The sequence below is a fragment of the Neomonachus schauinslandi genome, chromosome 1 (genome assembly GCF_002201575.2).
Source record: "Neomonachus schauinslandi chromosome 1, ASM220157v2, whole genome shotgun sequence".
NCBI lineage: Eukaryota > Metazoa > Chordata > Mammalia > Carnivora > Phocidae > Neomonachus > Neomonachus schauinslandi.
Window position 1 is genome coordinate 168,596,883 of NC_058403.1, and position 26,237 is coordinate 168,623,119.

Here is a 26,237-nt window from a genome sequence, read left to right on the forward strand (position 1 = left end):
AATCAGGCAGCCTTCAGAATGGAACAGTACAGCACCATTTACATACATTTCTAGTATCAGGGAAAATACTCCGTATTTGTTATGAATGCACACTAATGTAGTAAAATTCGAACACACCGAGACGTGGAAGGGTACGCACCACAGACACAAATGGGAGGGAGGACAAAGGAATGCAGGAGGTAATAGGGCACCGTAACTGCGAAGTTTTACTTATTAAAAAATGCCATGAGCACTTTGCCATCTCCCCTTCTCTTATCTTTGCAAGGTTTTTATTGGCTCTCCCCCCTCCCCTTTTCTTCTCCATTGCCTTCCCTGAGGTGGCAGGGCCAGCAGGTTTTAAAACTGGGACCAGGGAGACCTTGGGGCTAAAGGAGGTAACCAGCAGAGGTGGACAGTGAGCAAACATGTATACACCAGGGCAAAGGCCAGCCAGGTTTCTCTGTTGCAGGACGGAGTTACGCACATGGAAAGGTGAAGGCTGCAATAACGCCATGGGTGTTGGAATGGAAGTACTGATATGGACTCACGATTTCATTATATATTTGTACAGACAGATATAGAAATAGAAACATGGGTGCATGTATATAAATATGCATATATGTGTGAATACACACACTCATTTCCTAGCTCTGTCTGCAAAAGTTCTAGGAGGTTGGCACTGTTGTCTCTATTTTGCAGATTAAAGAACTGGGGCGTGCAGAGGTATGTTACCTGACCAAAGTCAAAAACCTCATATGTAGAAGGTCAGGATTTGAACCCAAGCAGTCTGACCATACAGTCTGACTCCTAATTACTACAATATGCATAAACTTCCTGTAAGGGGAAACGGTAACTAGGGGCTGATGCAAGCACACACTCTTCTGTCGACCTGGTCACATCTGGAAATCAATTTTAGATACTTACTTAGCCCCGTAAGTATCAGTGAAACCTTACACTCCCAACTCCTAAAATACACAGCATTTGCTAGACAGGTGACGACTCGTGGTTCCTTGGAGCCATCGGACAAACAAGCAATAAATTCTCCCTCAATTCTTTTCAGGGCACCCAAACCGAGCCCGGCGGGACTCCCTGTCACCTGTAGTAGCTGAGAACATCTCGGTCTTCCTTTTGTCCTTCTTTAGCATCCTGCGCCAGTTCCCTGACGCTCTTGCTGCGAATCTCCTTGCTGCTGTCCCTCCAGAAGAGCCACACCTCTTCTTCATCTTCTCCTGCCTCCAGAGCATTCTCTCCAGTAGAAACACCCTCAAATTCAAAACGAGAAAGAACCAACCTGGACAGTAAGAGGAAGAGGGAAAACTCATTATGTTGAAATACTTGCTCGTGCTGGAATCTAGCTTCACTTTCAGCATGAAGATAAAATGAAAATCATCCCTTCCCTCAATGGCAGGATCACAAAGAGCCAAACATTAACTTCTTCATATACTTTATCCCAGTGGTTCTCAAGCAGGGTGACTTTGTCTGCTCTGTCCCCTCTCAAGGAGACATCTGGCAATGTCAGTGGACATTTTCACATTTCTGTTTGTCCCAACGGAGTGGGAGGGGTATAATGGGCACCTACTGGGTAGAGGCCCAGGATGCTGCTAAATGCACAGGACAGTACCCCATGACCAACAATTATTCAGGCCCAAATGTCAAAATGCTCAAGTTGCATTAGTCCAAGCCCCAAATTGTTATGCATGAGAAACAAACAAAAAAAATCACTAGCTCAGGGCCTAATTGAGTCTGGGGTTTTGTTTTGATTTGTTTTTTCAACATTGGCCCTATTACTGGCACTGTACTTACCAGGAAACGGTTCCTTTGCTAAAAATGAATCACTACTATTACCAAAGTTTCTATGCACCACTAAACACTTTTTGAACAGTGATAACTTAAAAAGCTCTGCCCTACAGCGTCTTAATATCACCACTGAATTAGCACCTTCAAATTTTAAAACTGATTATCATACTTAAAGAACTTTAAGCTCTTTAAATGAAACTAAGTGTGTGCAAATGCTCTCTGGTGAATATATATCAGTTTTCAACCAGTGTGCAAAGTAAGTGCAGAGCAAACTTCATTTCCCTATCAAGGACCTTTGCCTCAGACAGATCCCATGCCAGCCCATCCGACTTCAGACCAAGTCTGAAGAAATCAAAGGGTTGAGTTCTATTAGTCAGGAGTGCAGGCATCCACTGGGCCACACATTCTCTACCTAAATCCCTTTCTCACCTGTATCTTAAATCCCAAGACCCCCACTCACTTGGTCTCAATCAGGATGTCGGCATTGGTTGGATTCAGCACAGCTTTACATATTAGTTCCTGGGTCACTGGGATCGATTTGTTCATGGACACACAGAGGTCGGAGAGATAATCTAAGAATCTGCCGAGAGAGAGAAAGCAAACAAGACATTTTCTGTAACCAGAGCAGAGGTTGGGCTCTTGGAGCCCAACTCTTTGCAAGTGGACAGATCCAACAGAGCATGCACCAAAGAAATCAGAGACAGTTTAGGTTTTGGTGCCAGTGTCTACGGCACCACCAGAAACCCAGTCACCGTAAGAGAGGAAAGAAAGAAAGAAGCAAACGAGGAAAGATGACAGTGGCTAGGGCAGACGAGGAAGTGATGAGGCAAAAATGCACAAAACAGGGGTGCCTGGGTGGCTCAGTCATTAAGCGTCTGCCTTCAGCTCAGGTCATGATCCCAGGGTCCTGGGATCGAGCCCCGCATCGGGCTCCCTGCTCAGCAGGAAGCCTGCTTCTCCCTCTCCTACTCCCCCTGCTTGTATTCCCTCTCTCGCTGTGAAATAAATAAATAAAATCTTTAAAAAAAATGCACAAAACAAGATAAGGAAAAAGCTCACGTAAGGGAGCCGTGGGATGGAGGGGAAGCAGAGAGGCGAGGAAAGGCCCTGAGGCCTGAGTGCCCCAGCTGGAATCCCTGCTCTGATTCTCATTAATTATGTTCCCATATGCAGTGTGACCTAGGGAGGTTTCTGGACCTCGCTGTGCTTCACTCTTCTCATCTACAGCAGAGGGTAATGTATAACCTCAGAGAACTGTCCTGAGGATTAAATGAGATAATTCATGGCGAGTGCTGACTTAGTTCACTCCCAGGTACGTGAGAATGCTCCACAAACTTTACTTACCTCTGTGGGTGGAAGGAGTCATTTTACAACACTATCAGCTCTCCAGTGTGATCATTCACGGTAACTATATTATAAACTATTTCCCACTTCTAAAATGTTGTGGATCCCTTTCTTTTTTAAAGATTTTATTTATTTACTTGAGAGAAAGAGAGAGCAAGAGAGAGTACAAGCAGGGGGAGGGGCAGAAAGAGAGGGGAAGCAGACTCCCCGCTGATCAGGAAGCCTGACATGGGGTTCGATCCCAGGACCCTGGGATCATGACCGAAGCCGAAGGAAGATGCTTAACCCAATGAGCCACTCAGGCGCCCTGAGGTTGTGGATCTTAATCAGGAGAAGAGGGAAGAGAGTAAGAAGACAGGGAGATCCATGTAAATGAGAAAAAACAGAATTCTAACATAAAATAAAAACACTCAAGTAACAACTAAGTTTGCAAAAGACTCTTACTGATGATATTTGGGGGAGATGTTCTAACTGATAATCAGGGGGTGCTAAACAGTGACTGAGTGGCCAAAACTGTCATTTACTGTGTATCTACTAAGTACCAGGCACTTCCCATGCATTTATTCTCATTCAATTTTCATAACCATCCATTTAGCATAGAAGGAAATTAAAGCTCAAGGGGAAAGCGAAGGTCACCTAGCTGGTAAATATTAGAGCTAGGATTCCACTACGGGTCTATTCCAATACCATGTTCTTTCCACTACTCATCCAAGAGCCTCTCAAGGCCGGCCTAAAAGAAATCTGTCACTGGCAGCCCTCAAAAAGGAAACCTAGCCAAAAGCACCATGACTAGCTGAGTGCCTGCATCTTCAGTGCCCAGACAGCTTCCGCCGATCAGGCCCACTTCCGCCTCACCTGGGCTCCCTGTTCTTTCGCACCAGACTGACAAACGTGTCGATCTCAGCAGCGGTGATGTGTTTTTCCAGGAGTTTTCGGTTATTGTGAAGTAGGGCGGTGATCGTGTCTTCGGCCAACACATCATAGCCAATCTGCTTCTGCATGAAGCCAAACTGCTTGGCTATGTACTCCTTTTAAGGAAGAAAAGAGAGGTCAGCAGAAACAACAAAAGATATTAAGGTTAACCCAAAACTAAGGGAAGTAGCAACAGTCCCTGATGAAAATTATTTTTCATAAGGGAAATCCTAGTGGAGCATCTTTCCACAACTGTCTAATCTAGGACAGCAGCTGCAAACTCCCCCACATCCTTCATTCTACTAAACCCGCCACACAAATGTAATTAAGCAAATTATCCTGCATGTACAGATGGGCATTTTATTAAGTGCACAGGATAAATATTAATGTGGTGACTTATTTTTCTAAAAGGTCAAAGGCGGTTTTTCAGCTCTGATTTTATTACTAATTCAAGAGATTTAACTGTGCGTTACTGCTCTGTACTGCTGAATAAACACACTTAAGCCTACCTAGGTATTTAGAACAATATTACCCCATTCTGTTTTCTTTATCTGGGGTGAAAATACATTTTTATAGTCAATGGGTAGCAGGAGCAACTTAGGAATACCTAAGCCAAGCAATCAGATTCACAGAACATATGAAAACACCTCTGGCTTCTCTCTTTGGGGATCAGACATGACATTCCATAAAAATATATGAGAACTCAGGGAAGCCTCTTGCAGATATTTGTTTCTATTCAAAGATATATCCCTTCCCAAGACAGACTATTTGTGTCCTGAAAGTTCTAAAAGCCCTTTAAACTCAGCTTAAGTTTTTTAAATTAACTCCAAAATCCTAAAAACTACTCAGGGTGTCCACAGTGGACACTGGCCACTTTTCAGCCCATGTTCAATAAGGATGCATGTTTGGGAATTCACCAGCCTTCAGGGACATACTACTGTCAAACGGCATAGAATCTATAGATAAAAAGCAAAGACAGTCAATGTAGCAGCAGTGAGAGGGACTGGGTGTTTTCATGTAAAGCAAAATGTGCTGGCACACACCAGAGGCTCTGAGGCATCCTCATCTGAAGATGGCAGAGAGGAAGAGAATAAAATCTCTTTGGCACTATTGGAGTATGGTGTTAACGCACTGCAGGTGGATTTAAAGCCACCGGACCACCCAAAGACCACCTGTCCACACTAATGAACACAGCATCATAGGTATAGGACACTCAATTTCAACAGTAGTAAAGGCCAAGTCAAAAGCTTAGCAATACACACTAACAAGGTTCTATCTGATACTTTGGAGCATTGCCTCAGCTTAACACTACCTTCATGACAAAACTTTAATTACAGGGGGAAGTTTAAATTTAAAGGCCAGATGTCGTGGCAGTCAAAAGTTTACAAACAAAAGCCTTTCGTAACACAGTGCAGAGACTGGGAGTCAAGGTTACCAAAAGTGTCATCTGTGCACCTACAGTACTTCATGTCACAAAGTGCAGGGCTCCTCAAGCTCAGTACTACTGACTTTCAGGGCTGGATAACTGTTTGTTGTCCGGGGATGTCCTGTGCATTCCTGGACATTCCTTCTACCCACTAGATGTCAGCAGCACCTCCAAGTGGTGACACTCATAAGGGTCTCCCAACATTGCCAAGTATTTCCTGGGGGACAAAATTAGTCCCAGCTGAGAACTACTAAATGTGGCAACACAGTTCACAGGTTTCCTTAAAAATCTCAAACTGATGGGAACCCCCAGAGAGGTTAGAACCTTTATTTTATGGGGAGAGGACAATATAGACAGTGCCATGACATACACAAGGACTTTGAATGTCATAAAACATGAGCCAAAACCAAAATAAAGAGAAAGCTACCAGCAGACATGGAGGATATGGAAGGGAGCAGGAAGAAAAGATTCTGCTCTACCTTTAATATAAACACATGCAATCACTTCCTTAAACCTTAAGGCAAGGTGCCATAAAAAACACTAGAAATGTCAAAAAAAAACCAAAAAAACAAAAAAAACCTCAATGAAAGGTGGTTGCAGAAGGGGACTTCTCAGGTATTTTTCTTAGGGACTCTGTCTTTTTCTCAGGCTTGCAAAAATGTATTTCCTTTCTAAGCGCAAACTTAATAAACCATTCTCTAGCAATTAAGTAACAACAGATGTAAGACTTAAAACTCATGAGGCAAGAATATGAGCTTCGATCAATCCCAAATTCTAACCTGGTTTTTCCTGTAGTCTTGCTGGGAGTGTCTCAGGACCCTGTAGCAGAGCCGGCAGATATGTCTGAAAGGGGCATGCCGCTGGTCCCCAAGCTCCTCCAGCCGCAGCATGGGGCCATCGCCACAGTCCGTGAATGGGGCTTGTAACAACTTGAAGATCTGATTGTGAGAAAGAAGAACAGGCACTGCCATCATTTAGAGTGTTAATGGCTAGCCTTGTGTCCCAAACTAATATAAGCTCACAGGTGGCAGGCCTGCACCGGCAACTCTCTCTAGATCGACATCAATAACCTGAATATTATATGCAGTCCATCAACTGGGACTAGCTATTCACTGAAATCAGGCCACCTGGACCTAATTGGTCCTCAAACACTTGCAAGTATGGTGTGAAGGGCAACAGTGAAGAGTACAGACTCTGGAATAACAGATTCTAGGTTGAAATCACACTCCCGCATTATTCCCTAGCGGTATAAAGCACAGTCGAGGTAACTTCTGGTTTTCTCCTCAGTAAAATGGAAAGAATACCACCCAGCTCCCGAGGGGATCCTAAGGATAAAAGGGGATAATAACTGTCAGTTGCATAAATATAGTGCTCAATGAAGGCTTCTGCCATGGAATCCGACCATTCTGGCCCCTCAAGGAATTACTATGGTGGAAAATGAGCATTGGCATGGAGCCTGAGATCTAATCTGGGAGTCATCCCATGAAACAGCTGGACATGATTTATTCTTGGACGGGAAATCCTTGCTGAAACATGATGGAGTGTTAATAAATTTTGTCTATCATCAACTGACAGGAGAAAAGATTCTCAAATCCCAAGTTCCTATGGAGAACTGTAATACTAATAACTAATATGTTTTTCTTTGGGGTTTAGTGGCCAGGAATTTCTAAGCCAAGCATATAGCCAATGTATAGCTTTCCAGAACTATATGGTATGCATTTCTGTGCACTTCATCTACCCTTGTCACCTACCCCCCTGTAATTTGTCTTTACACCAGTTTTTTTAAATTTATGCCAAATAATACCATCTATACATGATCTATAAGCCACTTACTCATCCTTTATGGTAAGATTTTGTGGTGGTTTATAGAGTTCCCTATTTATCAAATACTCCAAATCTCCCAAACATATGAAATAACCTTAAGGACACACAGCACTTGCTGTTATTTTTGATGAAAATAAAGTTGTCAAGTGAACTCTTCTTGGATTTCCTAACATGTGAATGCTCACACATTGATATTCAACAAGTGTGTTTTCAACTGAACTGAGCTAAGAAGCCATGAAAAGACACAGAGGAATCTTAGATGCATATTACTAAGTGAAAGAAGACAATCTGGAAAGGCTACATACTGTATGATTCGCACTATAGGACATTCTGGAAAAGGCTAAATGATGGAGACAATAAAAGGACAGTGGTTGCCAGGGGGTAAGGGGAGGGAGGAATGAATAGACAGAGTATGGAGGATTTTTAGGACAGTGAAAATACTCTGCATGATATTATAATGATAGATATGTCATTATACATTTGCCTAAACCCAAAGAGTGAATGTATAACACCAAGAGCGAATCCTAACGTAAACTACAGATTTGGGGGGATTATGATGTGTCAATGCAGGTTCAGCAACTGTAAGAGATGGACCACTGCAGTGGCACATGTTAATGATAGGTAAGGCTATGCATGTGTCTGGGCAGGAGGTATATGTAAACTCTGTGCCTTCCACTCGCTATTGCTATGAACTCAAAACTGCTCTACAAAATCAAGTCTGTTTTTTCCAAAAGTCAGTTGATCAAGCGTTCCAGGTGGGAAACATCCATGTCCCTGTGTAAGAGCAGGGATCCCACTGATGTCTTACAAAGATCCCAGTACGTCGCATCTCACAGACCTGCTTGAGAATGTTCTGTTCTCTCATCAGCTTCTGCCGTTCTCTGTTGGGCTTGGAGAAGACCACTTCAAGTACATCTTGACCAGAGTTAGTGCCACCAGTGACAAAGTAAACCAAGTCTTCCAGCAGCTTGGTTACAGACCTTAGGGGGAAAGAAGCTATTAGAGATGGGAAATGTTCAACGTCCAATAGGTTGGAAGCTTCAGCTTGGGCGACTCGGGCCTAATGAGCCAGTTAAACACAAGCAGATCCATTCTTCCGAATTTCCCTGAAAGTGACAACCAATTACCAAAAAGTGTAAAATACACACAACACATTATTGTCCACAAAAGGATAACCACCTTCACAAGATAGGAGCCATCAAATTTTATTTCAGAGTAACACTGGCTCCTAACATTTAGTGAGGTAGTTCCAGAAGCCAAATTGGAGACAAAGAAAAAGACCAATCTTTTCAACTTCAGAGACTTTCAAAGAAGTGAATGTGGTTTCTGAAAACCACAGGTTGAAGCCACGTATAAATGCTAAGGCCTGCTCCTCTCATACAAGGCTGTTCAGAGTTGGCGTTTTCTCTTTCTGCAAGCAAGAGATTTAAAAAATCCACAGTGGCTGAGGATGTGTCTGGTTCTTGTGGGAAGCCCTCACCTTCTTTCATTCTGGGTGATGGTGCCCTTCTCCAGCTTCCCAGCTATGGAGCCCAGCACCTTGCTGGCATCATTGGCAAAATCCAGGTCCCGAACCTCAGCAGGGGAAACTGGAACTATGGCAAATGCTTCCTTATCCTCTTTCACGGGGGAGGTGCCGATCTGAAAAGCAGAATGGTCTTTATGGAACTGTCTCTTGGACTGAGAGAGCGACACATTAATCAAACACTATATGTACGCGACACTGGGCTATCCAGAGAGCTAAAGCTATCTTGCAGTTCAAATTAACTAGACATAGAAAAACATCTGGAAGGAAGTACCCCAAATCATTAACAGTTGTTACCTCTGGAGATTCTCACGGTGGGGAAGTGTGAGGCAGAAAATGGGCTGTGGTATCATTTTATACCTTCATTTGTTAAAGGTAGCATGTTAAGACTGTTGTAACTTAAAAACATGCTTATAAATACATAAGGAAAAAGCAAATGAGCAAAGTGGTAATTATTGACTCAGAGTATAAGGGTAGACAATGTCCCATTCCTTCAGTTTTTCTATATACCTGAAAATGTTCATAAAAATAGAAGAAAAAAATTCCAGTGACCTCCCCCATCACTAAAAAAAAAAAATGTGAGAGCATCATTTCACTTTTTAAAAACAAAATCCCTATGTTTGTGAATTTATGCTCTATGACCCTAAAGAAGGTAGTGAAGGAGAAGGGGGTTCAGGGAGAGAAATTAAAGGGGCTGAGAGAACTTTCAAAAAATAAAAGTATATTTAAATACACAGAGAGATAAAGAAATAATAAAGATTGGGGAAAACTGACTAGGTATCTGATGTGCCTCAAGGCATAAGCAAACATTCCCCCAGCCAAAATCATCCTTCAGACAGAGGTGAAATCCAGACAATTGCTCAACTCTTAGGGCAAAAGCCATGGAATAAAAAAGTTCTGGTTATTTCAAAAAGCTTGGGCTTGCTTTAGCCAGGTTCCTTGGAGAGAATTCTTTCACTGCATTCAAGTTTGTCCATGACCACACACTGGCCAAGCCAACAAAACGCAGCCCCCACGCCCCCATCTGTTCTCCAAGGAGCCCTTTCATTAGGGAACACAAGACCAAGGGAGGCAGCCAAGTTCCAGAACTCACTTTCAGCATCACAGGCTTTTCTTCCTCCTTGTCGATGGGGATATTTGTGCTGTGAACCCACGTATTAGTGCAGAGGTGTCTGAGCCGGACATAGGAGTTTCTGACAGGGGGAGAAAAAGGACTTGAGGGACAGGAATTTTTAGGTTTTCTACAGCCACTGGCCTAGGATACATTCTATCAAAAAAAAAAAAGGGATACTAAAATGGTGTTTTGCTACATACACAATACACACAATATAGACTGAGAAGCAAATGGCTGCACACTGAGATATATTCTAGTGTATTTACAATAAGAAATCATTCATCAGGATTCTAACACTGGGATATGCTGTATTTCTAAATATAAGATCACTCCTACGAATGAGTATCTCAGAACAAACTGAGGAGACAAAGCAACAGCAAATATTTCCTGAGTATATATTAATGCATGCCATGAGAGGTGATAAAGCAACACATGAAATGTTCATATGGATCAAAAATGCAAAAAATAAAATTACTACGATAAAATATGAGTTAATATTTAATAATCTTATGGTAGGAAGTCCATAAATTTTAAAAGTCAAAGATGGATACATCTTATAATACAGTTTAAATTTTATAGCTTCTGTAAAGCAAAAAAAAAACAAAAACAAACAAAAAAACCCATCAGGAACAAAGCTGAAAGGAAAAGGACAACCTGGGAAAATGAAAGAATACCACATAGCGTAAAAAGGTTATTAATCTGCATTTATAAAGAGATCTTTAAAATCAGTAAGAACATGAATACTGGAAATGAAAATGAGACTAGGACATAAGCCAGTAATTTAATAAAGCAATATAAATGGCCAATAAACTTGGAAGTACACATTCAATCTCCTTAGTACAATTTATATAAATTAAAACTATGTATCATTTTACTCTACCATATTCCAAAGATCTTAGAGACTGACATAACCCAGTATTTACAAGAGCTTAGGGAAATCACCTCTCCTCACACTCCTGGTAAGAGTGTAAACAGGTGAAACTCTGCAAGGGAGTCTGGCACTTTATAAAACAAGTAAAATGTATCTACCTTTTCACCTAGCAATCCCATTTTTAGATTTTTCACTTAAAATGACAGCCCAAGTACAAACTGGGGCATAGAGACATTCAACAAAGCATTATCTACAAGAGCTGTAAACAATCCAATGTCTCAATAATGGACTAGTTAATTGTAGTACATACACTAGAATACTAAACATTTAAAGTGATTATAACCCATATATACTTGGAAATATGTACAGAACATACTCAGGGAAAAAATGTTAAAAATAGCTTATAATTCTATTTATGATAAATTATATACATGTTATCTGTGTGTCCAGAGACCTGTCTAAAACTACATAAACCATAATGTTAACAGTGGCTATCTCTCAATAGTTAAATTTTATGTAATTTTTATTTGCTTTTTTGCTCTCTGTGATGTTAACACACTTTTGTTGTTTTTTTACAGTGAACATGGATAATTTTACAATGTTTTTCAATTTGCTTTAAGGAAGTAGTAGAAATAATGGCATAATTCTTGCATCAAGAATCTACCACATTAATGAGACAAGATCAATGAACACCAAGCAATAGTAAGTAATGGGAAATGCACATTAAAAAGCATTAAGTTGGGGGACAGTCAAGGTAAGTACTGAAGGACCTTTAGAAGAGGAGATCAATGAGGCTTCAGAAAGTCATGGAAGTTTTTTGTTACAGAAAACTTGAGTTAGAACTTTGAACATTGTTGGACCTGGGGCAGACAAGGGGTCCCTTGTGTTAGGGACGTCGTTTGTGTTAAATGGAATTTAGAGCAATGGTATAGACATGGAAAAGAGGTGAGGGTGGGGAGAGCATCAAACCAGACACCTATCTTCAGTACATCCTCTCTGCCTTCTGCTTTCCCTCATTCCAACTGTCCTGAACATTGTAAGTAAGGGCAAACATACTGATATTTACGTAAAATAGAATGAATACATGTGAAACAACATGACCAAGAAATCTGACAGAGATTTGTAATTCTTTTTCTTCTGAGTGACTTGGACTCATTTTCTTAATTTCAAAGTATAACCAAAGCTTGGAGCTTAGCTTTTAATTGGATGATTACATTCTATAAAGTTCTAGGTCAAATTATATTTAAGACACAAAAGTGATTCTATCAATTCATCCCAAGTCCCATTCCCAATCCTTAACTTAAAAGCCATGAGATCAGGACAGTTACAAAACAGCCACAAAGTTGGATGCTCTCCCAATGTTCATTTAATTCCTCTATTTTACATATATTGCAATTTTATTATCTTGTTTAGTATATCCAGGATTTGCCATTATCCTTTTCATTTTCGCTTGGAAAGATTCTTTTAAACAGTAACTATCACAAAAATTCTTTTGCTGATACCATTTCAGAGACATTCATTTATCTACTTTCAGACTTCCTGATCTTCAAACAAGCAATATTTAGCACAACTTTAAGATTCAGGGGAATGAGTATACTACCCCTAAGGTTTTTTATCCTTCCACAGGACCAATGAATAAGAAGGCCATTCAATTCTGTCTCTTGGGTTGCTGGTCAAAGGCAAGAATGGATAAAAATTTTTAAAGTCCAATATAACTGGTAACTAACACTGGCAGACCATACTGGACACTTTTTCCATGGTGAATACAGACTTCCCTTGTTTAAGAGTTTAGAATCCATCTACCTATGGACAACTGTCCACCAAGAGTTTTCCAAAAGAGAAACAGAGATGAATCGAAGTGGATATAGAAGCAGGGTCTCTAACCAGCCAAAGCTGCTTGGCCATCTGACCTAAAAGCTTGGACTCAACTTCCCCCTTCCTACAGGATCATGTGGATTTCCAACCCATTGTGGAATATGGCCAACTAGCACCTTACTCCCCTTGCCAAGGGAATGCCACAAAGCACCTTCTAATAAAACAATGTGATATTTCAAATCACAGGGTCCTGTTCTTTGCTAGCCCTCGCAAACTAAAATATTTAGCATGTAATATAAATGCCATTCCCTTGTCTCCTGGGACCTAACCAAATTCATTAAATAACTACCAGAACAGAGGACAAGACAAATGGAAAATTACTTAAACAAAAGTGCAATTGGGTTCTACATACCTGTACTTATCTAGTTAACAAGTCAATGAGAAAGGAAGTTTTTAAAAAGCTATCTACTGGGGCACCTGGGTGTCTCAGTCGGTTGAGCATCTGACTCTTGACTCCAGCTCAGGGTCATGAAATTGAGCCCAGCATTGGGCTCTGCGCTCAGTGTGGAGTCCACCTGGGATTCTCTCTCTCCCTTTGCCTCTGCCCTTCCCCCTGTACTCACACACTCTAAATAAAATCTTAAAAAACATAAAAAGCAATGTCCCATACTACAAACCATATTTTAAAGGGATCTCAAAATGGATCAAAGCCCTAAGAGTAAAGAGCAAAAACTATAAAACTCTTAGAAGAAAACATCAACATAATTGTTTGTGACCTTGGAATGGGCAAAAGCTTAAGCAATCAAAGAAAAAATAGATAAATTGGACTTCAACAAAATTAAAAACTTTTCTACTTCAAAAGACACCATCCAGAAAGTGAAAAGACAACCTAGAGAATGGGAGAAAATTCTTGCACATCATATATCTGGTAAGGGGTTTATATCTAGAATAAAGAACACTTAAAATTCAATAATAAAAAGACAACTCAATTTTTTAAATGGGAAAAGTTCTCCTAAGATGATACACAAGTGGCCAAAAAGCACATGAAAAGATGATGAACATTATCAGGCCTCGCAGAAACGCAAATCAAAACCACAATGAGGTGCCACTTCACACCTACCAGGATGGCTCATATAAAAAGACAGTAACAAGTACTGGAGAGAGAGAATGTGGAGAAATTGGAACCCTCACACACACATGGTAGAAATGTAAAATGGTGCATCCATGTTGAGAAACAGTCTAGCAGTTCCTCAAAAGGTTAGACAGTTACCATATGACATAGCATTCCACTCCTAGATATATACCCAAGACAATGAAAACTGTGTACACAAATGTTCACAGCTGCATATTAGCCAAAAAGGGCAAACAACCCAAACGGCCATCAGGTAATAAGTAGATAAATATGGGGCGCCTGGCTGGCTCAGTCAGCAGAGCAAGCAATTCTTGATCCCAGGATCATGAGTTCGAGCCCCATGTTGGGCACAGAGATTACTTTAAATAAATAAACAAATAATATTTTTTAAAAAGAATGGGTATTAACCCTTTTTTTAGAAAAATAAAATATGAAAAAATAAGGGAGTATATGAAAAACCAGGGAGTACACCATCTTTTCTTGGGCATTTCGCAACCTGCTTCGAGAGGCGTCCTGATCAGGGTCCACCTGAGGAGGAAAAGTCATCAAGTCATGGATTTTGCACGTCAGACCCTCCCCTCACTACAATCACTGCACAGTCCACAGGAACAGGGAAGAAACAATAGCGAACATCAGCAGTTGGCAGGAAAAGAACCACAGTTTCAGAGCAGTCATGAAAGATGATAGTCGGCCACCCACGCCAAGATAAATACAACGTGGTATAACCACATAATGGAATATTATTTAGTGATAAAATAAAATACTAATACATGCTACAACATGGATGAGTCTTAAAAATACTAAGTGAAATGAGCCAGTCACAAAGGACCACATGTTACATTTATACAAAATGTCCAGAACAGGCAGATCACTAAAGACAGGACACAGGTGAGTCTAAGGCTAGAGATGGAACACGGGGAAATGAGAGTGATGGAGAAAGGGTATGGTGTTCTTTTTGGGGAAAAATGTTCTAAAACTGTGATGATAGCTGCCCAACTCTGCTCATCCCCTAAAAACCACTGAATTGAGCACTTAGGTGAATTGCATGGCATAGGACTTAGATCTTAACAAATCTGTTATTTAAAAAAAAAAGCAGTCTAAATCAGGAGTTCCAACCCTGGAGAATGCAACGCTGTGCACATACTTGAAATTTTCTAGAGAAACATGTCTAGCTCTCCCCACATTCTCAAGGAATTAACAACCCAGCAGAGTTTAAGAACCAAGTAACCCTTTAACTGGATGGCAATGGAAGGCCTCCCTGCAACGTAAAACCTCTTCTACATGGACACTGTCCTCCGTTCATCACTCCAACAGCACGAGAGAAGCTTCTCTTCTGCTGATGGCACCCACACCGCACTTACCAATCTCACCGACAGGTTAAACCGGGAAAGGGCAAGGACATACATGAACAACAAAACATAAAGTGATACTCAGGGAGACAGGCCATGTGTAAATCCTACAGATGCCAATGAGAACTGCCCCCAACAACCCTGTCTGTCTTCAACATTTAAGACTTTTGGCTCTGCAAAAGGGATTGGCTGACGTGTGATGAGTTGCTTGAACTCTCTGAGCTTCAGTGTCTTTATCTAGAAGAAGGGGCAAATAGGGACGCCTGGGTGGCTCAGTCGGTTAAGCGTCTGCCTTCGGCTCAGGTCACGATCCCAGGGTCCTGGGATCGAGTCCCGCATCGGGCTCCCTGCTCAGCGGGGAGTCTGCTTCTCCCTCTGCCTCTGCCTCTCTCTCTCTCCCTCTGTCTCTCATGAATAAATAAATAAAATCTTTAAAAAAAAAAAATAGAAGAAGGGGCAAATAGTAATACCTAGCTCACGGGGCGGGGAGGGGGGGGGTTGTGAAGATGAAATTACGTAACACAAATAAAAGTACTTAGCATTGAACATGGCATGTAGTCAGCACTCAATAAATGTAAGCCATTATTAATAATATTGCTGCTGATTTTGGTGTTAAGCATGAGTTTTCATCCCCCTTAGAGTCCAGTTATTCCTTCCACCAAAATGCATTCTTATGCAACCAAACTGAGAGTCAAATTTAACAAAATAACCAAAGAACACTGGTCTGACTTCTCAATACTCTACTACATACTCAGTGAACTACAAATATTCCATTTTCCAGAATTTCTTTACAACTGTTTATTCAGTTGACTAGGAGACCTCTCAAGTTTGGCAGTGAGGACATGAGTAGAGGAAACTAGAAATATGGAGCTACTTGAACTTACAGTTTGACTTGTTTACTTCTTATCCAACTCCTGAGAACTTGTAATTAATGAGCCATAAAAAAACCAGCCAACATTCCAATGGGCAACCAGAACAAATCCTTTACAAATGCTTCAAAAAAGGCAGTATGATTTGGATTCCAAGAAGCCCAGCCAGGCCACATACACCAGCTCTGACTCACTCGGGATAAGCCATTTTAGAATCATACCTTGGAACAAGGCTATCACCTCCACGGAGAGTGGTGGGGTCTAGTTCAAAAATGGAGGAGATGTCATTGCCTTCAGGCACAGAGACCAGGGAGTACACCATCTTTTCTTGGGCATTTCGCAACCTGCTTCGAGAGGCGTCCTGATCAGGGTCCACCTGAGGAGGAAAAGTCATCAAGTCATGGATTTTGCACGTCAGACCCTCCCCTCACTACAATCACTGCACAGTCCACAGGAACAGGGAAGAAACAATAGCGAACATCAGCAGTTGGCAGGAAAAGAACCACAGTTTCAGAGCAGTCATGAAAGATGACAGTCGGCCACCCACGCCAAGAATATTTACACTCTACCTCCTTGTGTTGCAATAAAAATGTTTAAACAATGCAGGGTTACAGTAACAGATGTCCATGGAAAGAGTGCTATATAGGTGATGAAGAAGTCCGTATGGCTACATCCGTCTGCAGTAGTTGGAAGAGAAAAGAAGCTCTTTGAGAAAACTCATCCTGTGGATTTGGTTATGGGTCATTGTGTTAATCTACGGTTAAATGATCTAGCAATAATATGATACATCTACTTCCCAGGAGAAAAAGTAAAATAAAATAAGTCTGAATCCAAGTGTTCGTAAGCGGAGATCCCAGTGTGGCCAAGAAAAATATTTGAGAAGTCAGACTAGCCCTGAAAAAAACATTCATAATTAATCAAGGAGTGCTGCCGATGACAATACAGGGGAAAAGGGGCCTCTCTTGCTATGTAAGGGATTTGGCGGAGGCTGAAGAAAATCTCTGACAGTTAAGACTAATGAACAATGACGAAAGCTTTCCTGAGAAACTATAAAAACACATTCTCGGCTCCAGAGCCCATCTGCCTGAGCGGATTTAAGCAGCATGCTTAGACTGTCATGTCCTCTCACAGGTTTTGCAAGGTGTCTCCCAGCGCTGTGACTCTACGTGGGATTATTTTTAATTTTTAACGTCCTTGCAAGAAGACAACATCCACTTGCATCTACTGGGAAAATCACGTTTTCTTTGTCACTAACTTGCCTTGCCTGGGCTGAGGCACTGACTCCTTTCCAAATGGGGAATGGATAAAATGAAATCAAGTTCAACAGGCAAAGGAGAGAGCATGAGAGAATTTATTTCCAGGGCCTGACATCTAAGATCGCAGGCAATAGTCTGCTCTAAGAGATCATCGGCAGCCCCAACTTCTGTCTGAGAAAAGGAAGAAGGGAGTGGGGGGAAGGGCGGAGAGGGGGATGGAGAGAGAGATGGGAGGGAGGAATGAAGGAGGGGAGGGAGAGAAGGAAAGAAAATACAAATGCTTCTTTTAAGCTCTGTGTCTTCCTCCCTATGTCCTCTCCTCTCATACTTTGTAGCACTACCTAAACAAACCCACAACTCACCGTTCGATCTACCCTCAAGTATGAATCAAGGGGAGAGCACCAAGTACCTCAGTTCAAGAAAAAGCTCAGTCCTCTTCTAACTACTCTGACCTGCAAAGTCTTCCACACACCACTTTCAAAATAAACCCTGACCTGATTCTGGCTTGAGACACACAGCTCAGCTATACAGGCTGGCAGTTCAATTTCAGACCTGCCGGAACACTGAAGAAAAATTAAAATTGCAGAGTGCCTGTATCTGGACCTGTGACTGAGCGACAGCATCTTCGCGTTCTTTGTGTGCAGTCGGCGTTTGCCACCTAGTGGGAGGAAAGGTGCAAGTACAAAAGGCTGCAAGACGAGAGCCAGCCGGGGTTGTCCTTTCTCTCCCTCTGGTGTCAAGCATGTGGCTCATGGGGCTGCTAAATTGAGAAGGACGAGCTCACCAAGCTAAGTAAGATTCCAGGCAAAGGTTGCTACAAGCACTGGATGCCAGCCTCGGGAACATACGTGACCCACGAGCAGAACAAAGTTTCCTCTCCCAAACTTTCCCAACTCCAGCTTTTCTGCTCAAGTTTCCCGGCCCACAAGAGGGTGAGGGGTGCAGGACTCTCCCAAGGCTAACAACTTCCCCAGAGAGGCAGGAGCTGGGCCATTGGCCTCGTTGGTGCAGGGTGAGCCCCCCAACCCCTCCTCCATATGAAGACTGCCACCCAAGCAACATCCAAAGCAGCCAGAGCAATGCAGTCTGGATCTGCACCCAAGCCTGCTGGCATATTGCACCACCGTGGCATGGAGAAACATGAGAAAGTAGAAAGATGACTGAACTCTGAGAGAACGGAGACATGTGACGAGTTAGGACCACGCTCTGGTTCCTCATTGGTCCTACAAACATCATACAGTCTCCCCTAACTCCTTTCACTGCACTGCTGTGCAGCCCAGATGAACTCATGCATGTAAAGGCACTAAAAAATGCTACTGATCTTGTGCAACTTACACAAATGCTACTTACTGAGCACTTACTATGGGCCACACCTTAGGCACCACACCTCAGCTGGTCCTTACGACAAGCATATCCGCCACTTTCACAGAGGAGGGAAGTGAGGGCCAGAGAGGGGAACGTAGCTCCTTCAGTCACACAGCTCATCCAAGAGGGGGGTCTGCTATTTAGACCCAGCTCTGCCTCACTTCCCTGCCCTGCTTTGGATCACTGCATTCTTCCTCCAGCACTACAAATGCTGGACCTCCCCGTGCCCACCAACAGGCCAGGAGAGCAGCCCCGTTCCTCACAGAGCTCAAGGTTCAAATGGACATCAGCTCTCACTGGCAGAAGCTACAGCACTCCTTCCAAGTCATCTCAGAGAGGAGACTTCCTCTGTGTTACAGCCCAGATGGCCATGCTAATACCATTAGATGCAAGTCCCACAAAGGCAGTTCTTTCTCTCAAAATCAAGAAGGTGCAGGGACAAGAACTGCCTTATGAAAAATGGAGCCCCTGCTAGTCCCAGCCTCTGGAGACCGGCCACATGAACACTGCACACCGATGTTGGGCAAAGATTTCCCTGCACATTGGCAAGAAGTCGGGCTAGGTCAGTGCTCTCAACCTTCCAGGCAATGTGGAAGGGCAGCTTTCAAAATGAGCTCTGGAAGTGAGGGTGAGGAAGATGAAAGGAAGGAACAGGACCCTCAGCTGCTCCCTCCAGAATTGGAAAAGACATGAACTCCTGCAGCAAGTCCGGGAACTCAGGATGTGAAGCCCTCGGCTAGCACTCCTCTTCCTTCCTTCTGAAGCTAACATTCTATCCAAACATAACTGCAAGGGTCATCCTTCCCACAGAATTTGGACCTTCCAAAGACAACTGCATTCTGTATTATGTCCACCCCAAACCCCTTTATTTATGGATCCACCTTAAAACCTGTAAGTTCTTCCAAAATTTTACCGCCTCCCACCCCACCCCGGCAAAAAAGAAATAAGCTCAATACCACCTACCATATTCACCAGAGATGATCACATGAACACACAATGTCAGAGTAGCAATTATTTGCATTTTTTAAAATCCTAGACCAGAATGAAGTGCTTTATTGATAGCCATCATTTCTATATAACACAACCACTGCTCTCTTTAACCCATAGTTGTGGACAGTTCAACCCTCGAGTGCCTCCAAATCAGCATTAATTGGTTATATGGCTTCTAAAGAAGGATCCTGTTGGCATTAAATTCTAAACCACATTATAAAGTTTATTTCTGAGTTTGCAGAAAGCAAGGACAGATGGTTAGACAATTAAGTGTCTAATCAGATGTCAGGAGCACCATGCTTCAGGTGTTACCTCCATCATCTAAATGACACTATCCATCTCACACACTCATTCCCTGAAAAAATCTGGGTGAGTCATAGATTGAGGTCAACAGCAATCAGATATTCATTTGTAAAAGGCCGACTTCTTAAGGGGCCATCTCTGTCTCTAACCTAAGGGCATTCCAAGAGATACCATCAACTTCTACAACTTAATGGCGGAGACCCCTTGATGAAGCACACAGAAGGAGCATCATCTGACAGTCTTGGACCAATCAGAACACAGGAAGATATGACTGCCCTCAAGGGAAGCATAGAACAAGACCCTCTTTTAAGTCATCCTAAGGTGTCCCCTTCCCCATCACTCAATGACAAATGGCAGTTTCTTCAAGGGGATTCCAGATCATTTGGCCTCACCCTACCAGATGGAGACAAGAAGGCTCTTGCTCATACTTACTGAGGGCTGAAACTCCAGGCATTCTTCCTCAAAGTCAGGGTCTACCTGATGAAAAAGAATCATTAGGAAATTAAAACATCCATTGATTTCTCCAGGACTCGGCCCCACTTGCAGGAGACTTCAGGGCCTGCAAACATCTCTGAACAACTAAAAACTTGTCCCTTCCCTCTGTTCATGAAACCAGCATGCCACAACAACACACATCACATGAGTACAACACACACGGAACGATCTACCAGTCACCAAAAGACGGCTCTCAAGTGTTGACAGAAGAACACAATGAATTCACTAGCAAAGCAACAGTTACAACCCTGAGATAAATAAAAGATCAGTATTCAGTCATTGATAATCCTTAGTTTTAGTCAGAAATAAAAAATTTGTGGCCTCCAGCAAGAGTTTACACTCGCTTCAGAACATAACAAATAATGCAAATACCATTGATCTTTGGCAAACCATATAATCAACATTTCTCACAGCTGGTTAGCTGGGTCCATAATTCCTTAGGGCTTCATTTTCAATGTCAACTTAGTCTTGACCTTCAGTTCTTAAGTATTTCGAAATCATCACTTCTTACAAGAATCAGGCATCCCAGGGGGTTCAGCACATTTAGATTCAGCTTTCTTTGGGGTCAGCTGCAGAAGCAATACTGGCACCCATGCATCACCCTGAAAAACCTCTGAGCCATCCCACAGTGGGAGGTATCTGTTGATGTACGACTAGAATCTGATATGAATGTGTATCGTACATCTTCTAGCAGATCAGAGTAAAACTCAGCATCTGTCACACAGTATGATGGCTCCTTAATTTAACAGAAAAATTAAAAAGTAAATTCCTCCTGTCCTTCAATACTGAGTCTTGCCTTTCCTCAAAAACCCTTTACAGACATTTAAGATAAAGTTAATTTCCTTGATTTTTGGCATCTTGCAAGTAAAAGACAAGACCCTCTCTATTCCACTAGTGCTCTGAGAACCAGAATACTTGTAAAATTGTCTAATTCTTCATGTCCTAATGCTTCCAGCTTTATATACCATGTTTCACTACAGCTGAGTCTTGGACATTCATGTTAGGATCAGGGCTGGTAGATAAGATGTGGGGAGAGCAAAATGCAAGAGAAAAAATTTCTATAATCCTAAATCCCAGATTAGCATTCTTTTCTTTGTTTTTTTAAATTTACTCTCTTAGCAACTTCCAAATATACAGTATAATTAACTACAGTCATCGTGCTATAAATTACATTCCAATGACAGTATTATTTTCTAACTTGTTTTCTCCCCATATCTTGATCAAAATCCCTATGAAGTACTAAAATGTGTTAATCATCTTTACCTTTTCTTGTCTATAAGCAGGGAAATGAGGCAGGAGGAAACAAAAAGCAGAAGGAAAAGCAAGGTGACTGAGCATCTAACTACCCAATGGCCACAGGTAAATGAAGAAAAAGGAATGTCTCAGCCTTGAAAGAAAAAGACACAGAGGCTGCTCCTTACCTCTGCTGCTAAGTAATGCCCTGTAGCAAGATGCTTGAAACGGAAGAGGCTGTTCCAATATCCTGCTCCACCCCGACACGGGTCATGTTGGACCACCTACAAGAGGAGAAATGATTAACAGGAGTGGAAATAATGTCAACCCATATTAAGACAACACTGAGACTTCACACATAAGTCATAGTGCAGCAGTGATATTTACTAGCTAAAAAAAAAATGAGTATCTTCAAACAAAGCCATTGCAAGTATCATACGTAACGTCAGAGGTCAAACATATGGAAGTGTTATGTTTCTCCAAAGAAGAAATAGTCTCCCAGTTAATACGAAATGATTCCAATAAAAAGCTGAATGTTTTTCAGATTATTTGCTTTAATCATAATAAAGTAGAAGTTAAGATTCTACAATTCATCCATAAAAGGCATGACAAATAAAAAGAAATTTCAGAGGACACTGTGAAAGCATTCTATACTTGTACTCATGTGCTGAAACATAGATAAGCCGGGGCTCTGAAACTTGAAACTCACAGAGCCTGGGCCAATTTACCATAAAAATACATATAACTTCAGCTTCTGGTCATGACGGTATAACTGGCACTGGTAGTTGGTGCCATGAACAAGTAAAAACTGCACAAAATATATGAACTTGCTATAGACAATTAGAAAACTGGATAAAATACAGGAAACAATTGTGTTCAGATGTTGGACAACAGGCAGTACACAATTGTGATCTCTGAGAAAGGGGAAACAAAGTGATCTTCATGAATATTCCAGCTTTCTGCCTTAATGTTCTCTCTGGATGGTAGTGTTGGGAAGAAGAATCCAAGCAGAAGACACCGGTCTGAGTTGAGGAGATACATCAGAATTTAGGGAGACTGAAGTGGCTGGAATTTGCTGGGGCAGAATACAGAGCTACCCAGAGAAAAAGCTCCAGACATCTACCCAGGGGCCTCCTTGAGTTTTTGGTTGAATACCAAGTTGCATATGTGTAAGTTGAGACCACACAAGGCCAAATGAAGAATGACAGGAAAGCTGTGAGCTCAACGTTCTCATTGCTCAGTTGGGGCTGGGTGGTGTTCTGAGAGATTCCATGGAATACCTGGGGCATTCAGCAAAAATGTCAAAATGGTTACACCTTAGTAATGGGGCCAATCCAGCCCTAAAAAAAGAAAAAAGACTGTAACACACTTGATTTAGCAAAGCTTTAAAATAAGACTCCAAAGCCTCAAACTGATTCACAAGTAACTTTACTGTCTAACAAAACAAAACTCAAAACTCTTTAAAGGAAGACAACAAAATACAGACACTCCACAAAGTAGCACCACAATGTTCAGCATATAATCATGAAGCACTGGACAGATAAGAATCAGGAAAATGTGACCCAAAAACTCAGTGACCTGTCAGACAATATCAAATGATCCAGCATGTCTGTGTGGGTTGGTGGGGGCAGGAAAAATATTTGAGAAAAAATGAATCCAAATTTTCCCATTTTAATACATATACAGATTCAAGAAACTCAATGAACTCAAAGCCAGGATAAACACACACACCTACACACCTACACACCCACCCACCAAGGCACATCATGATTAGATTAATGTAAACCAGAAATAAAAAGAAAAATCCTAAAAGCAGCCCGCGGGGGGGGGGGGGGGGGGGGGGAACCCCTTTAAAAAAAAAAAAAAGAAAAAAAAACAAAAAAAAAAAAAAAAAAAAAAAGCCAAAAGGGCCCAGGGGGGGGGGGGGGGGGGAGGTGGGAGCACTTTATACAGAGAACAAAGGTAAGAGACCACTGAATTCACATCAGAAACAATGCACACAAGATGACAATGGATACACAACTTTTAAGTACATAAAGAAAAAAACTGTCTACCTAGAATTCTGTATCCAACAAAAATAGCCTTCATAAATGAAGGCCATGTGGAGAAACTGGAACCTTAACACACCACAGGTGGGAGTATCACCTAGTGCAATCTGGCAATTCTTCAAAAAGTTAAACAGCATTACCATAGGACCCACAATTCCACCCCTAAGAGAACTGAAAAACCTATGTCCTCACAAAAACTTGGTATGTGAATGTACACAGAAGCATTATTCAGAAGAGCCCAAAAGTAGAAACAATCCAAATGCCATCAAGTAACAAAATATGGTATGTCCATACAATGGAATGTTATTTGGCAATAAAAAGGAATGAAATACTGATACATGTGGCAATATGGTTGAACTTTGAAAACACTGTGAACTAAGTAAAAGAAGTCAGATACGAAGGATCACATTGTAGTATATCATTTATAAGAAACGTCCAGCATAGACAATTCTATAGAGACAAGAAACAGTGATTGCCAGGAGGGGAGTGGTTTGAGGAGAAACAAGGTGTGATCAGTATGGATACAGGGCTCCTCTTGGAGTAATGAAAATGTTCTAAAATTGATTGTGGTGATGGTGGCCAAACTCTACAGACCTAAGTCAAACCATTAAATTGTACACTTTAAATGTAGGAGTTGTATCTCAATGAAGCTATTATTGGGGAAAAAAAAAAAAAACCACATTTTTAAAATGAAGGTGAAATACATTTCCTCATTTTCAAATGAGAGCTAAGAGAATTGGTCACTAGCAGGCCTGCTGTACAAGAAATGCTCTACATGGTATTGTCTTCCTTTTTTTATTTTAAAGGAGCACTTATGATTCCAGAATCTGCAAGAAAAATATTAAAAAAGAGACATTCAATGTTTTCCGAGGATATGCAGGGAAAAACCGGCAGAAAACAACTTTTTAGGGAGTAAGAATTAGACAGCTGTTTCTTCTCAGAAGAAAAAAAGAGACAGAGAAGATGCTCTGAAGTGGACTTCTGAGTTAAGTACCTGAAGTTTTAGAAATCCAGACCTCAAACACCCTCCACACAAACTTGTGACCTTTCATTCATTTCTATCAATTTAGAAGTGAATAAGACATGGTACCTGCCCTTAAATGTACTCAAGTCAGCCACAGTGACTTCTGCGGGGTTCAGACTTTTTTTTTTGGTGGGGGGGTTTATGACAACATTTTAAAGCAAGATGCAAAAATGTTTGTAAAGTGATGTCAACTGTGCAAAAAGAACCTGCTCACAGAACAAACAGCTCCATGGAAATGGGCACATTAAGTTAATGAAATGATGGTTTACTTCTTCCTTTCTTCCCGTATTTTCAGTTTTTCTTTAGTTTCCACTTACTCGTTTAAATTCAGTTAAGAATTTTTTTTTTTTTGGCACTAGTATCCAAATCACACATGAAAAGTGGTTCTGAAAGACTGTTTTGAACATATAAAATGCTGTGCTGAGTACAGTGGTGACATCAGTGAACAATGACAAAGGTCTAGCTCACAATGGGTTTAGAATCTAACAGGACTGACAGTGTCTCTATGTAGGCACTAACTAAAAAACTCCCAACAAGTGCTATGGGCGTGGAGAGGAGAAAAAGAATAAGGAGAAGGCAGAAATTGAAAACTTTATGTAGAGTCCTTTCATCATGAAAACTGTAGAAATTTTTCTATACAACAGCCAAGATAAACCTGAGTATTACAACATCCATGTTAAGAGACGTAAGACAATTTTTAAAATGGGCAAAATATTGGAACAGACATTTCACTGAAGATGATACACTGATGGCAAATAATCATTAGCCATCAGGGAAATGCAGATTAAAAGCACTAGGAAATTTCATTACACACCTATGATAATGGCTAGCATTAAAATGACTAACCATACCAAGTGCTGGTGATGATGTGGAAGAACCAGAACTCTCATACCCTACTGGCAGGAATATAAAATGACAGGAGCACTTTGGAAAATAGTTCGGTAGTTTTTTTTCAACATACACCCACCATATGATCTAGCTATTCCATTTCTAGATTTAGCCAAGAGAAATGAAAGTTCATGACTATGAAGAGACTTGTACACATTTATAATGCCCTTAGAAGCTTTAGTTGTAACAGCCAAAAGTTGGGATCAACTCAAATACACATCAACAGGTGAACAGACAAATTGTGGAACACCTTATGGTGAAACACTTCTCACCAATAAAAAGGAATGAACTATTGACACATGCAACAACATGAATGAATCTCAAAATAATTATGCTGGGTAGAAAAGGAGACCAAAAAAAGATTATATGCTGTCTGACTCCATTAATACAAAGTTCAAGAACAGAGAATACCTAACCATGGAGATGGAAGTACTTCTCTAGGAGGAAAAACAAGATAGTGCTAGAAAGAAGCTCAAGGGAGCCTTCTAGGTGCTGCTAGTCTTCTACTTCCCGACCTGAGTGCTGGTTATGTGACTGTACGTGTACATAAAAATTCATCAAGGTACATACTTTTGACCGGGGCACTTTGTGTCTGCTATCCCTCAATAAAAACGTAAAACCTTATTAAAGCAAGAGAGGAAGAAGAGAGGAGGCGAGCCAAGACAGATAAATGCATGT

General features: G+C 41.4%; 1 protein-coding gene across 2 annotated transcripts in view; it reads right to left on the minus strand.

The window, feature by feature from the left end:
• ITPR1 (inositol 1,4,5-trisphosphate receptor type 1) overlaps window positions 1–26,237 on the minus strand; it is a 307,485-nt gene that overhangs the window by 164,407 nt on the left and 116,841 nt on the right. Inside the window, exons 9-18 of one of the 2 annotated variants that reach the window (XM_021695118.2) lie at window positions 21,788–21,883; window positions 20,304–20,348; window positions 16,179–16,333; window positions 9,901–10,000; window positions 8,763–8,923; window positions 8,121–8,262; window positions 6,238–6,396; window positions 3,976–4,148; window positions 2,237–2,356; window positions 1,076–1,270 (exon numbers count right to left, since the gene is read on the minus strand). In XM_021695118.2, the coding sequence (XP_021550793.1) occupies window positions 1,076–1,270; window positions 2,237–2,356; window positions 3,976–4,148; window positions 6,238–6,396; window positions 8,121–8,262; window positions 8,763–8,923; window positions 9,901–10,000; window positions 16,179–16,333; window positions 20,304–20,348; window positions 21,788–21,883 (1,346 nt within the window). The remainder of the gene's footprint in view (window positions 1–1,075; window positions 1,271–2,236; window positions 2,357–3,975; window positions 4,149–6,237; window positions 6,397–8,120; window positions 8,263–8,762; window positions 8,924–9,900; window positions 10,001–16,178; window positions 16,334–20,303; window positions 20,349–21,787; window positions 21,884–26,237) is intronic. The other variant, XM_021695119.2, reaches the window with a different exon arrangement.